Genomic DNA, 15,438 nt, shown 5'->3' with positions numbered 1-15,438 from the left:
AGGCCTGCTGCTCTGGGCACCCATGACAACGGGCACAGGCAGATCTCAGGACACACAAGATTGCAATGATTACAGCAGTCTTTGTGCAGCTACTTTCTTTCACACCTCACACACAGAAAAACCTCCTTATTGGATTAATGCCTTTTCTTTTCTTATATATATATATATATATATATATTTTCCCTGCAGGATATTCCTTAAGTAATAAGGAAACTGTCACCTTTTCTGCATGCTGTGCCCTGAGGTCAGCAACCCTCATCTTTGGCTAAAAGCCTCATATCCATCCCTACCACTTGAAATGCTGATAAATCAGCAGCTTGCAGCTGCAAGTATTTATAACCTCTCAGGGGCAGTCTGTTGTGGTAGCAGGCCTGGGAAGCCACATAAACTTAGCAAGTACCTTTACATGACTTGTAAAATGCTAGTAACTATTCAAAGGAAATACTACTCTGTCATAAGCCACTTATTTGACAATAAAAAATAACACTGATAACATTTGGCTCTCTCAGGCTGTGACAGTCAGGTTTTGCTTGTCTGCTGGCCTCCCTTTAACAGTCCCTGCAGGACCACCATGGCCCCATCAGCTGCAGCTCTGCAGGACATTTTTATTCCTGGATTAGCAGGCAGCAGTAACTCTCTCAGAGACAACCAGAGCTAATGTGTATCCGTAACTACTTAAAACGCATTTGGCTTGGTAGACCATTGTAAAAATAGCTGGTGCTGTATATTTATGGAAAACCAGCTGGTAGTAATGACTTCACAGTGGGCTTTGCTGGCCCTTTTATGCAGAATTAATTGGCTTTCTAATTGATAAACAGCCAATTGGAAAGCAAAAGTAAAGTTGGAATCCGTATGTTCAGCACCATCCGTGCAGGGATGTCTAAGCATGGACTGCCTGGATTTGCAGTTGCCTGGTGCCCAGAGCTCTGGCTTGTGTTACTTGAGGGTACAAAGTAACATGCAAAGTGGAACTATTATTATAGTACCTGATATCAAACTACCCTGTTTGGTAACTTTGGCCTGAGCCCAGGAAAATGATATACAGAATTTCTCTACCAAGGCATTCATCACAGTAAGGGGCTTAACCAACCCCTCCAGACTTCTTCCCTTCCCCACCTTGCTCTGCATCTCAAATGGCCCTGCACTGAGGAACGGGCCACCAGCTTAGCCACTAGCAGATTACCACAGAAATGAAACCTATTGGTTGCTATTAAGTTATCATGGCCAAAGTGATGACATTCCAGATGATACAGTACATAGGCAGATGGTCTTGGTCAGATCAAAGCCCAGATCTGCAGTCTTTGCCAAAGTCTGGAGACTCCTTGGTCTGACCTTACTTAGGACATAAGCTCTTTGGGATAAGAACTGGCAGTCCTTTCTGTGTCCTGCCATCATTGTAATACAGACTGATACAAGTACATTATAGCAAAAAATAATTAATAATTATATTCTCAGAGGTCAATTCACACCATTCGTAGCTATTTTATTTTTTTTTCTCATAAAGAGCCATTTCTAAGTCATGGGAGCTCATGCTCAAAAGGGGTCATAGTGGTTTGACTTTTAAATGCTGCATGTCAAATTCCCACTTTTGGAGTCCAAATTTATGACTGCATTAAAACCATTCAACCCTAATGAGAAGGTTCAATGACCTAATGTCTCAGCAGCCTGAACTGCGCCATCCCATGTTCTTGCATACTGTACCAACGATTGAATGTTAAGTACAAAATGAATTGACTCAAGGATGAAGCACAGCAGAGTGACAGTAGAGCATACAGAGAGAGGATTGGTGTGTGTTTAGCCATAAAAATCCTTACTGACAGCTTCCATAACAGCAATTTCTAAAGACTGAAGTTGATGTCCGCAACAATATCAAGTAAGCTGATTGTCAGGAACATTTTGCTTTCCAAGGTGATGAAGTCAGAAAGGCATCTCTACCCAAAGTCTCACCTTTGAGAACCATTTGGAACTTCCTCACTATCCTTTTGAGAGCTGGGTGTCTCCAAATCAGAAAAATGAAGCAACTTGGGCCCCAGCATCTCAAGTTCTTTCACTCAGGGCCCAACAGTCCCTGACAGGATGGGGTCCTGGTTTCAGATAGGAGTTACTACCTCTCAGTGTTGCACTGGGTGCTCTGTGGGCACTCTGTGTGCCATTGTTCTGCATGGGATGGCAGCCGTGTGTGCAGCTGCTGGGTCAGCTCTTGCATTCAGCCTCCCTGGGGCACCACCGCTAAACAACGCAAACTTACATAACTCGTGATCTAAGCCCCATGGAAAAGTTCCCAATGGCTTTAGCAAGCTTTGGACCAGGCTCTAATTGCTGAAGACACAGTGGAAACTTTTGAGCTGTACATTCGCATTTTCTACAGCCAATGAATATGCACAAAGGGCTCAATCTGGTGTTTGACCCCCTCTGGCCTCTGTTACCGCAGGCCTCGCAGCAAGACAGATAGAGCCACCCTGAGCTGCACTTGGCAAACATTCTTCCTCTAGGAAGTCAGGAAGAGCTTTCTGTGCAGATACGTACTGCTCGAGTCATTATTTCACACTGCCATGGGCAAAAGAGGCACAGGGAGCAGCTTTACAAAGGACCCGTTATACACAGCCCATGGGGCTGGGATGCACGTGGGCAGTGTGCACGATGCTGGAGCTCCCTGTGCTTCTGACCATCTCACCGTACTTAGTGATGGTGAGTGTCATGCAAAGCCTGCTCAGAGCACCAGCAATGTTATTGTTGCAAAGAAAGCTTTCTTCCCAGCACAGTCAACATATCACGCAGCTCTCAGCAAACCCAAAGCATTACAGGCAGCAAAATGGATCTTTAATAGGAGGAAACTGTATAGAAAGTGTATATATTATTTTTGCTATGGTCATTTTTCTTTGCAGCCTCTCAAAGCAATGTGATTTTCACACACAGTGAAGCAGCCTCTGTACAAACAAAGAGTTAAGCAAATGTCATCCCTATGACTGGTGGAGGAACTGAGGGAAGAAAAGTAGGTTACTCTGCATAGAAAATTTCTCTGCCTATCAGTGGCTGTCATGCCAGCACTCCCAGGTATTAACTTACAAGTTATTGTCTGTTTTCCCTTGTAAGCATAAGACGGTGCAATCAAGCCTAACTTCAGTACCCCAAGTATTTGACAAAATGTACAGAATGAGGCACGTGGAGTAACAGCTCTATTGAATGTAGCGCAGCATCAGCAGAAGCTCTGGAAATCACACATATAAACACAAATTCAGCAGTGCTCCCTGTGAAACAACATTAATGGTAGCTATGGTTTTCATGTAGCAAGTATGTCACGGTCCTTTAAGAACACAAAAACACTGCTGAACACCATTATTATTCCTAAGGTGCATTTCCATCAGAGATTTCAAGAGACTGACTCCACAAATAAAAACTCATTTCTGGTCCTCCAGGCATCTCCACAATGAGTGATACAAACACTAGAGTCTCATGCAGTTAGAGCAGGCATCTCCCCGTTCATTTCCCTCCTGCACTAACGACTCGCGGACACTACGAGTATCAGTGTTTTAGGAATGCTTTTGATCTCCTGTTTATCTAAATACATACAGACACCCCAGCTGTTGATCCTCCTAAAAAGGCTCACTGACAACCCGGGACAATGATCATTACAGAGGGGAGGGTAATAGAAAGAAAGAGCATGACTCCAGCTGCTCAAGGTAATCACTTACCTGAAAATATCATTTGGACTTGTCAGCAGACATCCTCACCTGCTCACATCACACAGATTTGGAAGCTTCATCGCTCAGTAGAGAAAGGAAAAATACATCTTCTCCCTAACGAGGCAGCTGCAGGCAGGAGTTGCTGTTATTGTTGGAACTGGTTTGGAGGAATGAGGACAGAGACAGCCCAGGCAGGCGTGTCTTGCAGGGCTGTGCAGTGAGAGAGCTCGCTCCTTTATGAGTACCTTTGGAACTGCAAAGATCACTTACGGAGCCAGTCCCCCTCTCTGCGAGCAGATCGAAGGGCTGCTTGGTATTCCAGCTTGGTTCCCCATCAAGTCCAGATACAGTTTGTCTGACACGGGTCTATTCAGATGCCAGAGGATTGCTGGCAGTTCCCGTTCTCTGGGAACAAAACAGCAACAAGCACCCCAGCTGCACGTCCTTGTGAGGCTGCTCCTTCCCTCTTTCGAGGCAGAGTGCCCTCCCTCCAGCTTTTTGTGTCTGCCTGCATTTTACAGATCCACCTCCTGCTTCTGTACCCCCACCAGATTTTCCACTTCGTTCAATTATCTTTAATGGTATTAATAATCCTGTCAGAGGAAAAGACGTAGAATGAAATAGGGATCCTCTTCCCTCTTTCTTTGCCATCAAAATACACGCTCTATATTTTATGACATTTCCATTCCTCAGTGATGAATGGGTAGTTTCTACTTTGTACCCACCAAGTAAGCCCACAAATCCTGTGATTCTTAAAGCCATCATCCTGCCCCCCTTCTTCTGTTCTGGCACATCTGGGTGTCTGGAAGAACATACAGCCCAAAGGGCACAGAAATCTGCCCCATTCATCCAAATGGGCATGGGCAAATTGCATGGGCAAATGCTGAGTGCAACAAGTTGGGGGCAACTGGAGGTCCCCCAACAATCCCTGCCCCTCGGTCTTTGATTCAAAGTCCCCATCACACCCAAATAGCCCAATTTGTTACATGGGTCCTCATAGAATTTGTCCTAATATTTTGCTACTGAGCAAAGTCAGTTCCTCCTTCTCTTTTATCATACAGGATCACAGAGGGGTGACACTGCGATGACAGGTTTAAGGCTTGGCAGCACCAACAGCAACTGGACCTCAGAGTGTGAATCCAGTGGTGATTTTAGGAGCACACAGTCCCTGTCAGTAAGTCCAGGCAGGTGCATATCCCATATCACGAGTGTATTTTTCCCCTATTTACACATAGTGTTTTCACAGTCACAATCGTTTCACAGAGGATGTGTAATGATGGAGTACAAACATTAATCTCAGATCTGCTTTGCATTTCTGTGCTCTTGTGCTGATGTTCCTTTTCTCCCTGCCATTTGCAGTTCACTTTTCATCCCTAATGCTGCCATTCTGAAGGTTCCTCTAAATAAAGATACTCAGTGCATTATAGAAAAAAATTGCTCTTTACAAATCTCAGCTTGTTTAGCAGTTTCTGGAACTCGGGGTTATTAAGAGCTTGCTGCTGAAACAATGATTGAGCATGAGGCTGCAGCTGGTGTAACAAGAGAGCCGTGCCACGTATTTTAACCTTTGCTGGAGGATTTGCCACATCTGTAAGCAGTAACTCAGCACAGACTTCTTCCCTGTGTGCTGTCATGGATGGAAACATATGGCTCAAAACTGCAGAGATTGTCATTTGGAATTTCACATGAAAACTACTCACAAGGACAGGCACCCTGTGCATTCCCTTGTCCCAAACCACATGGAACAAACAAAAAATAATGTTAAAAGCACACAGGTCTTCCCCACTCTGACAGCTTCTCCTTCACACAAAGCTTGTCCAGCCCCAGCTTTGCAAATGCACATCCCTTCCTTTGCAGCCTTTGCTTGGCAGCAGTTTTTGTTGGCAGGATGCTGTTGCCAAGGGAGACAGAAAGGATGTGCAGCTGGCTTCTCTTTCACCTGCACTTAGTGCTGCTGATCCTATTTATGTTGCTGCAGAACCTCTGGCTTCTGAGAGACCTATCATCAATGTCACCGGACCTTCTGAAGAGTTTTGACAATGACACAAATAGCCGAGGCCTCTGATGGAAAGCTTAAAATAGAATCTTGCCAAAGAGAGGATGTAGTTGATGTCATGGATGCTGACTCAAGCAAGGGTATCTATTTCACAACTAGAAATAAAAAGGGGTAAAAGAGGATTTAAAGCCATCTTAGCAATGGCTTCCGACAACCTCCCAAAGCAGTGAATAAGCTCTGCTATGCTGAAGTTAGATGCCTGAGGTAGCCATGGCTCCTGCAGGAAATTCACCTCATCCTGAAGTATCTCTGAGTTGCTACAGGTTGACTTACACCCTAGAGAGGCTCTCTCTTGCCCTGAGGAAAAGGGGTCCCACAGGAGATGATGAGCCTTAACTAGATATCCACCTGCCAGATGGTGAAAGTCAGGTGAGACTAATCCCACCCATATCCTTCTAACTATTTAGATGGCATCATCGCAAAGAAAAAAGAGGATTTGTTCAGAAAGATACAGGGATTAATAAAAGTGGTGTCTGAAAAGGTAAAACAGTCTATGTATGGTGAAACTTTCCAGCAAAGGAAGTCTCACCACTTTGGACAATCATAACCAGCTTCTTTTCTACACAGGACACAACTCTAGAGAGCAGCACCTCATCAGCATGAAGCAGGGGCTGGAGCCTTATCATGGTGATGCTTTAGGAAGCACTTTTTCCCCTACTAGAGGGTAAGTGGGCAATGACAATGATCTGCACCTGATCCTGAGTGCACAGTTGGTGTCTGCTGACCCGGAGAGCAGTGGTAGCATGGCAGAGCTTCTTGGTGCGTGCTCCTTTCCAAGCCCTTGCAGTTCTAAGTAACCAAGTCAAAGACTTCTGATTCCAGCACCAGGTGACACGTCTTTTCCAAACCTAATTTCTTCAGGACTGAGCCACCAGCTCTTACTAATTTACACCAGCTTACCTATCAATCAAGGACATTCATTCTGGATTCAAGATAGTCTTTCATTACAGCGCAGTCATTTTTAGCCTGTCTATCTGAAGGAAAAGTGGTTTATTACCAGGTTCTCTCTCCTTTTTGTCCCTTTTCCTCAGTAACTTTGCTCCGTGGCTGATTTCAAACACTCTAACACTGGCAAGGCAGCAGAACAGAGAGCCCTACTTGTAGATTCCCTTGCTCTGATGCTGCAGACATTTATTTTCCCACTTGCAAAAGCTGTGCTCCAATTCTCCTGTTGCAGTTACAAAAACACTGGTGCTGCAGCCAGACGGAATGTTACAGCTATGCACAGCCTGACTGACTTCTACAACCCCTTAAGGTATTTCAATCCTTTCATCTGTTTACTGAAAGTAACGCGGGTGATTTATTACTTACGCCCCCTTCAAACTCATTATTACCTCCAAGTGCCTGGTTATCCCTGGGTTCAGTCTCAAATGAGAGCTTGTAATGAGGAGCCTGCATTGATTTGTAACGGGAACATGTAACATACAATTAGAAAACAACCTGGGCATAAACTACTATATTTACAGGCAAAAAATCTTTGCTTTGATTTTTGGCCGTTGCTCAGTTTGAGGAAAAGGGACACTGTGCTTCGGAGAGAGTAAATGACCTGCTAAGGACTTGTGCTGTTACTCACTACCTCTGTGAAAGCCTTCACCCTTTGGGCAAGTGAGAACCAAACCAAGTCAGGGTCAAGGGAGTCAGCACTTTCATTATGGGAGATGGCTTCTGGCTTTGGGAAAAAAATGCAATTGTGACTAATTCCCAGGGCTGACCTGGGCTACAAGTTGTAGGGAGGGTTTCCATAGTCAGATTTTCTCTTGCAAGCACAGCCCAAGGATATGAGGTTATACCTAAAGCAGCCAGAAAGGCTGCAATGTGAAAGCCTTGCTATCTGCTGGGTTCTACAGGGCTGGGAAAGCCTCTGGAGTGGGTATATGTAAGGCTGCTGGGGAAAAAGTGAGTTGTGATGCTCAGTGCTGCCCAAACCACGAGAGTGGCAGGGCTGTGTGTAGTGTGAGGATGTACCATGAGAAAAGGGTGGGATCAAGTTCCTTTCTTGAAAATAACAGCTGCTCACTGCAGAGATCAGGACGGTTTGTTTTGTTCTACGAGGTGATTTGAAAGATTAGACGGGTATTGAGATATGGATTTTTTCTGCCAACCTTTGAAGCTAGGTATTGGCCAGGAAGGAATGATGGTTCAAGGTGCTGCAGTAAATCACAGGTTCTTATAAGTAAGGTCACAGCAGCTGCTGGATATAATTTCTGCTAACAAGAGCAGACTCTGCTGCTCATATTTCAGTATCATCGCTCCTGAATGAGATTCAATAGCTGGAGATATGCAGTATCATACACAAAGAACACCAGGGTGAGAAGGTGATACAGTGTACTCAATTAGTCAGAAGATTAGTAATTCTACTAGAAATACACATGACGTTATGATAAGGACCTCACCTCACTTCAAAAAATATGCTCTCTTAACTCATTTGTGCAATCCATACTCCCTGTTCAGCACAAATGCTGTTACACAACGCAGTGCAATGTTTCACCCTTCCACGTGGATGGCACTTTTTACATGCACACTGGCCTTAGTAAAGAATTCCACTACCAATATCTCTGTGTGTTGTTTTGAGAATGCTTTGGTCTTGCCTTTCCATCAGAACACACTGTGTGTCTAAAACACTATTTGCAGTCAATGAGGGTTACAAAGACTTTACAGATCAGAGACAAGTAAAATCACTAAATTTCCAGCGATTGTCTGTTCTTACAGGGGCACTTGCATGAAGTATGTACTGAAGACATAATACATATGGATAAAACTTTAAACATGAAAACCTTTCCTTGTACCCTTGTTTAAGTGTTCACAATGAACTCGGGTCATTGGAGTTTCATCCTGCCTCAGATAGGACAGGCTGCTGCTGTCACATCTTTCTTTGAGTCAATCACTGTTTAGACAACACTACGAATAAACATATGCTCTATAGCAGCACTATTCACACAGTACTTCACAAGTTACCTATTTTATTTGTCTTTTCCCTTCTTTTTGGCTAACCCTGCCTCTGTATACAGAACAGAATCTACTCCATCCACTCCTGAAATGCCGTCACCTCTGCACCTGGTTTTATTTTGGAAGGAAATTGGACTGACAACCCTAAAACCTTCTGATTATTCACACGCCAGCCCTTGTGAAGAGATTACAGGCATCAGCTTTGCTCTCTCATCCTGTCAGCACATGGTCCCTTGGGGATTCTTTGGGAGCTCAGCCTGGCTGTTCATCCAGCCCTGACTCCTGTTTCCCTAATACCTGTTGTGTTGTTGGTGACAGGATGCAGACACCTTATCTCCCCTTCCTCTGTGATAACTGAGAGCTTTCTGTCCCCATCCTTTGAGGCCAAGATGGATGGGGCCCTGGACATTCTGATCCAATGGGTGGCAGCCCTTCCCATGGGCATCCCTTCTAACTCAAACTATTCTGTGATTCTATGGTTCTCTGATTCTATGATTTGCTGGGGCTGCAGCCAGGGGCAGAGCAGTGCCTGATGTCCTGGTAGAAGTACAGAAATGCCATGCAATGAGAAGCTTCAATTTTGAGTGGTTTTAGTGTCTGTCTCAGCAGCAGCAGCTGGCCTCACTGCATTGCCCTTTGTATGTACAACTGATGTGCTCCAAGGGGGGACTGGAGGTTTCCTGACACATCAGGAACAAATTTTAAACCCAACTGCATGTGGTTTCTTCCAAAATGATGCAAGTGCAATCGCACCAAGTAATGCATTTACAAAGACAAATTCATCCCTGCCAGAGCTAATAACATGTTTCTGCTGCTTATCCCTCTCTGAAGCAGGCTTTCCTTTGGTCTGGACTTAATTTATTAATACACAAAACATAACCTTGAAGCTGGGGCACAGCAGAAGTGTGACAAGTTGTGAACTTTATGTTGGAGCATTGTGGATGAGCTACAATTAAACAGTGTTCTGGGTTTTCTGCAGACACACAGACACATGCTGGAGGAGCTGAATGGCAGTCAGATGTTACCATGCCATGAAATGTAATGGTAATGCTGACACAAGTGCCTTGTTGTCACACTTTGTACTTATTACATTTTCCCTTTTCTCCCTCTTGTTTTAATCATCCTCTGCTGTCACTGCACCGGAGCAGTAAAATGATTCCCACAGTAAAGGGAAACACAGGGAAGCGATCCTGTTTGGAAACAGGGCATTTAGTGTGGTATATCTGCATGGAAGCTGCAGGAGAACATCAGTCTTTGCACTAATATTAACTACCGTGGCTAAGAGAATATATTAGCAACAGCTTCACTAAAGGTCAGGACACAGAGAGTAAGGAATATCAAGAAGCATTATACAGAGGGCATAATTTTAAGGTAAAGTGCTGAGTTTCAGCCCCATTTGATCCAAGTTGAAAGGACTAGATGGAAATAAATAAAGGCAGGCATGCTTGAGGGACCAATTACAGGGCCATTGGTAGCAGCGTCAGGAAACCCCTGTGGGAAAAATGGTGGCTTCTGCTACACTGGTGTAAATCAGGACAACCACGCTGCAATTAGTCACATTATTCAACATGTAAATGACTCTGAGAGGAGAAGACAGGAAAACTAAAAGAAACGGCAAAGATAAAATATGACTGGCAGCTGAAGACCAATGTCTCCAAATGGGAAACAGGAAACTGCAGGGACTAACAGCAATTAATGACTGGAATGTGCAGACAGAGGAGCAGAGAGGCTCAGGTTTTGTTCTCTCCCAGCTAAAGTGCTGGTGGCCACAGGCAGCAGTCCCAGCCATCTCAACAGTTCCAACCAGGAAGCCATCAGCACCACCACCATCTGGCAGCTTCATTGCTTCCTTCACGTGGTTTGTTGGAAATCCATGTTTCAGTCAAGCAAGATATTTAAACAGAACTCCAGCACTTTTCATACAGAAAAATCCAGAAAGAAGTAGCTTGGTCCAGGAATGTTAAAAAACAAGTTATTATCTGGTATGCAGCAAGGTCATGACACAAAGCTCGGGTGAGGTGTTGATCTGCCTGAGGGTAGGAAGGCCATACATAGAGTGATGGACAGGCTGGATAAATGGCCTGAGGCTAATTGTGTGGGCCTCAACAAGACAAAGTCCTGGGTCCTGCACTTTGGCCACAGCAGCCCCATGCATTGCTACAGGCTTGGGGCAGAGTGGTTGGAAAGCCGCAATGAGGAAAAGGATTTGGGGATTCTGATTGACAGACAGCTTCACATGAGCCAGCAGTGTACCCAGGTGGCCAAGAAGGCCAACAGCATCCTGACTTACTTACCAGAAATAACACAGCCAGCAGGAGCAGGGAGGTGATCCCTCTGTGCTCAGCAGTGGTGAGGCTGCACCTCAAGTGCTGTGTTCAGTTTTGGGCTCCTCACTGCAAGAACACTGAGGCCCTGGAGCATGTCCAGAGAAGGGAAATGGAGCTGTGAGTTCCACCGCTTTGCTTCATATGCTCTTCCATGTCATACTGCCCCTCTGCTGCCATCTGTCACATGGCAACAACATGTAACAGAATATTAGTGGGAAGGTTTCCAACCTCTACTGCCATACTACCAATATTGGCCTCTGATGTTGCAGGCCAACATAATAAAATAGCAGGCTTTACTTTTGGAGCAGCCTTTGTAAAACATAAAATACAGAGCAACAAAACCGCAAGACTATCAGGATGTTTGACCTTGTTTTTGTGAAACTCATGTGCCAGTCCGATTTGATGGCAGTGGCTGCAATTCATAGCAAGTTCTCAAGATGCCCATCACTTTTTATGAAGTTTTACTCTTCCTATGCTTCATCCGTGACAACAGTTGTTCAATAACGTGCATACAGCCAAAAGAAATGACGTGAATAAGGCGTGACTGTGAAGTGAGGGGTATTTTTCTCTTTGAAGAGAGGTCACATTAAAGTCCAGTAAAGAGACGTGATCTAATTTGGATTCCACTTGAAAATGTGCAGGTAATGTTGACTGAAAATGGAGTCAAAATATAAACTGATCATTTTTTGGGCAAACCTGAAGCCTATTCTCACATTCCTGTATCAAAACGGAGAGCACAGCTTCATATTTTTAACTGTTCACAGGACTGTGTTTAGCCAAAGTACCAAACTGCACGCAATCATTTGCCATCACTTCAGTTAGCTCCTGTGCTGCTACAGGCATAGAGGACCAATAGTTGAGGGGCCATACAGCATGCAATTCTTTATGCAGATACATTGCTCTGCCATTCTGCAGGGCTTATTTACTGTATATTTATTCAAAAGTGTCCCTGCCGGGAGCTGTTCCTGCATGCTCATTCACTGTCAATTACATTGCCAGAAACACGGCAGCATCTACAGCAATGTTTCCATTGCATTACAGCTATTTCCTTAAGATGACCTTGGGTCTGAGATGTTTATCAGTGGGGAAATAAAACAAAAAGTGGGGGGAAAAAAAGAGACACAGCAGCAGTTTGCAATGATTTGTGAAGGTGGTATGATCCAAGCTTGCAAACTGCAGGCAAACACATCGTGCCCGCTAAGGCAGCATAACGGATCTCTTCCTGAGAGCTCTGTGTCAAGTTATGCCTCTGCCCAAATTAATGCTCCCAATTAGTCCTGTTTTACTGTGCATCCATCACAGGAGATGCACTGTTAGGGCTCTGAACAATACAGATCCATATACTGGTAATTATGAAAAAAATACATTTAGCGAGATGCAAACGTTTCATATTTATCAGCAGTGCCTTGGGCCCTCTACCATTTTTTTCCTGACATATTTTTAATTTCCTCAGCCAAATTAATCTTTGCTTTTAGTAAGTAAGTGCATTCAAATACTCTTTGCACTGGGCTCAAGCTTGACTCCTGTTTTTGTTTCTTTTTTTTCAGTGCATCTGTAGAAAGAAGCTCTAGCTATACCATGTGTGTGTCAAAGGCACAGGCTGAAATTGCAAGCTACGTGGCACATACCATGTAGAGGAAAAAGACAATTCAGACTTATTCCTTGAATCTGCATCATATTACCTAACTCACTCAGTGCTGCTTCCAAACTTTCTCTTTTTTTATGTGTAAAATCTTTGGCGTGTGTTAAAAATGCATGTGGAATAGCTTAGAAAGAACTGAAGTGATGGTACAAGGATTGAATGTACTTAAGGCACAGACCAAAATTACGTTTCCAGAATAAGCCTGTGGTTTTTAAGAGACACATAACTGCCACAGTAATTATTTAATGGGGCTAAATCTTTCCAGGTTTGGAGTCGGTCCAGCTGTGATGTTTCCAGAAGACAGGAGGAGAAGGAGCAGTGCAAGACTCGGCCCTACACTGAAGCAGTGTGCTCACTGGGAGGATGGGAGCAGCAGAGCAAGAAGAGCCCTTCTGCATCGATCAACCACTCTCTGTAGAGCAGGACTGAAGGCTGGATATGATGACAACAGTTCCTGGGGGCTATTCTTAAAATGATCCCCAGAAACAAAACAAACATACGTATTTTAAAAAATGAAATATTACAAGGAATTGTTGGAAAACAAAACAAGTGATGCTAAGCTTTAACTTGAGCAAGGGCTTTCTCTAGTTTCTTACTGCTCTACAGAGAGGCTCCCTCCCTGAGACCCCTCTGATCCAAAGGCAGCACTGAACTGCCCTAACATCTATCTCATCACCTATCCCAGCCCTTGATGCCAGTGTGGACAGAGACATGGATGAAGGAGAAAGGGCGTAGCTGGAAAGCCATACTTCTGGGTTCCTGGAATGGCTGCAAGAAAGACGTGCCCAAGGAGAGACTGAGTCACTGTGGAGACAGCTGCTCTGTTTCATTTCTGCATGAAAGGGAAATGTTTTAAATCCCACTCCCTTGATGGGTCCAGAACAGTAACAGCCTGGGCAGGAAAAGGGTAGCTCAAGCTTTGGGGTACACACAACACACACAGGTTTTTCCTACTTGCTGCCATGCAGCCCAAAGAGCAGCCCAAGAGAAGAACCACACTGAGATCCTAGCAGGGATGAAACCAGCACACTACTGTAGAAATTAGTCTTTAAAATTCTTCACATTTTAATAAAGGTCAGTATCTTCTACAACATGCTAAAATTTGTCCTGTGTGACTCAACGGAGGCTTTTAACTCCATAATGCAATAGCTTTTCCACTAAAGATTGAAGTAAAGAGTAAATGGATCACTGCTCTCCAGTCACACATGGATGAACAGACGGACAGAAGAGCTCAAGTAAGTCAATTGACCCTATGAAACCCAAAATCACAGACAACATGGAGCCATCCTGGGGCTGGCTCTGTACCTGGAAAGTTGCAAGGCCAAGAGCACTTCATTGTTGGATGATATTTTTACAATTCACTTACTTAAAGCCAGAAGAGCAGAGCAACCTCTCCAGAGCTCCAGCCTAACAACTGCAGTTCAGTTCATTAACAGGATCACGTTAGAACATACTTTGTCCTACACTTCCCTCCTCAGAGTGAGCTGTTGAGCTACCAGCCTTAAACAAACACACTGATTGCAAGGATAGAGAGGGAATGGAGGAGAGAGGGGAAGGGAGATGCTGAATAATATTTTTAGGTGGTGGAACAAAATAACCAATTGTAATCTCCATTAAAGAAAAAAAAATGAACCACCCTTTTGTTCTCAGGAATGAATATGATCAAACTCAACCTCCACAGAATAAGTGTTGCTGATGGCGATTATGCAAATACCATTCTTAACAAATGCCTGACGGTGTACATTTACATTTCTCTCAGTGAGGTGGATCTGATTATGCTGAAGAGTCTTCCTGTCCAAAGAAGAAATCCCTGGATTGATAATTCATCCCTCCTGTGTACTCACAGGCACGGGCAGGAGACAGGAGCAGTTGTGGGGGAAAAGGCTGGGCACATCTGTATTCTGTTTATTAACATACACATTATATGTGATGCTTAACTTTTGTTAATGACAAACAGACTGGAAAAAAATGTTAACTTTCATAGTTTAGATCCAAGCCCCTCTTCCAGGAAACACATTAAGATTTTTAAATTGTCAGAAGTCAGAAGAAACTACTGATGCTGTCTACCCAAGAAAGACAGTCCCATGAATCAGATGGAGCACGCTGAGATGGTCCGAGATGTCCAAGCAGTGTGTACTCTCCATTGGAACAGCAGATATAAATCTGGATTTGCAAAACTACGTGTTAAGACCCTGTAAAAGACCCCAGGCCAAACTGTCTCAGGATGCAGCATGATCCAGACCTACAGCAAAATCTCATATTGAGTGTGGATGGCATACAGCTTATGAAGACTGAAGACATTTAAAAGGATGACTGCTCATGCAAAATGAAGCCACAGTCAGATTTACTCACCTCACAATGACTGAGGCTCAGCTCAGTCAAGTGCTCTGACTGGTTAACAAGAAGCAAAATAATCTGGAACTGAATGGATGAGACTACGTTGATGCACCAACTTGAGCTAAACCCTGCTCCTAGCTGAGCAGAGCACCACTGCAACGGATGGCAGGGAACGGTTGTAGGATGTCTCGACTTCCTAAGTTCATCTGATAAAGCACATGATAACAAGCAGGGACTGGAAAAATCCACTCTCTGTAAATATGCTACAGACGTAAAACGTTTTAGCATGTTTACTCCTTTTAACCATTTACAGCTTACCATCTCAAGATGAAGGGGCAGTTTACCAAAGGGTTCCATTGGTGAAATTTTGTGGCGTTTCATTTGAGGCCTCAGCTTGGCAGAAACAACATTTCCCTAATGGAAACCCCATACCAAAGGCTGGCTCAA

At 44.2% G+C, this 15,438-nt stretch overlaps 1 protein-coding gene across 3 annotated transcripts in view; it reads right to left on the bottom strand.

The window, feature by feature from the left end:
• TMEM108 (transmembrane protein 108) overlaps positions 1-15,438 on the bottom strand; it is a 156,641-nt gene that overhangs the window by 11,409 nt on the left and 129,794 nt on the right. Inside the window, exon 1 of one of the 3 annotated variants that reach the window (XM_072329341.1) lies at positions 3,693-4,154. The exons of the other annotated variants lie outside the window; for them this stretch is intronic. Coding sequence (XP_072185442.1) covers positions 3,693-3,705 — 13 coding nt within the window. The 5' untranslated portion in view covers positions 3,706-4,154. Of the gene's footprint in view, positions 1-3,692; positions 4,155-15,438 lie in introns of those variants that run through there. 3 annotated transcript variants of the gene reach the window in all.

Source organism: Excalfactoria chinensis, chromosome 2 (assembly GCF_039878825.1).
Source record: "Excalfactoria chinensis isolate bCotChi1 chromosome 2, bCotChi1.hap2, whole genome shotgun sequence".
In the NCBI taxonomy this organism is placed as follows: domain Eukaryota; kingdom Metazoa; phylum Chordata; class Aves; order Galliformes; family Phasianidae; genus Excalfactoria; species Excalfactoria chinensis.
The sequence above is the reverse complement of the archived record's forward strand: the minus strand, read 5'-3'. Positions and strand labels throughout refer to the sequence as shown.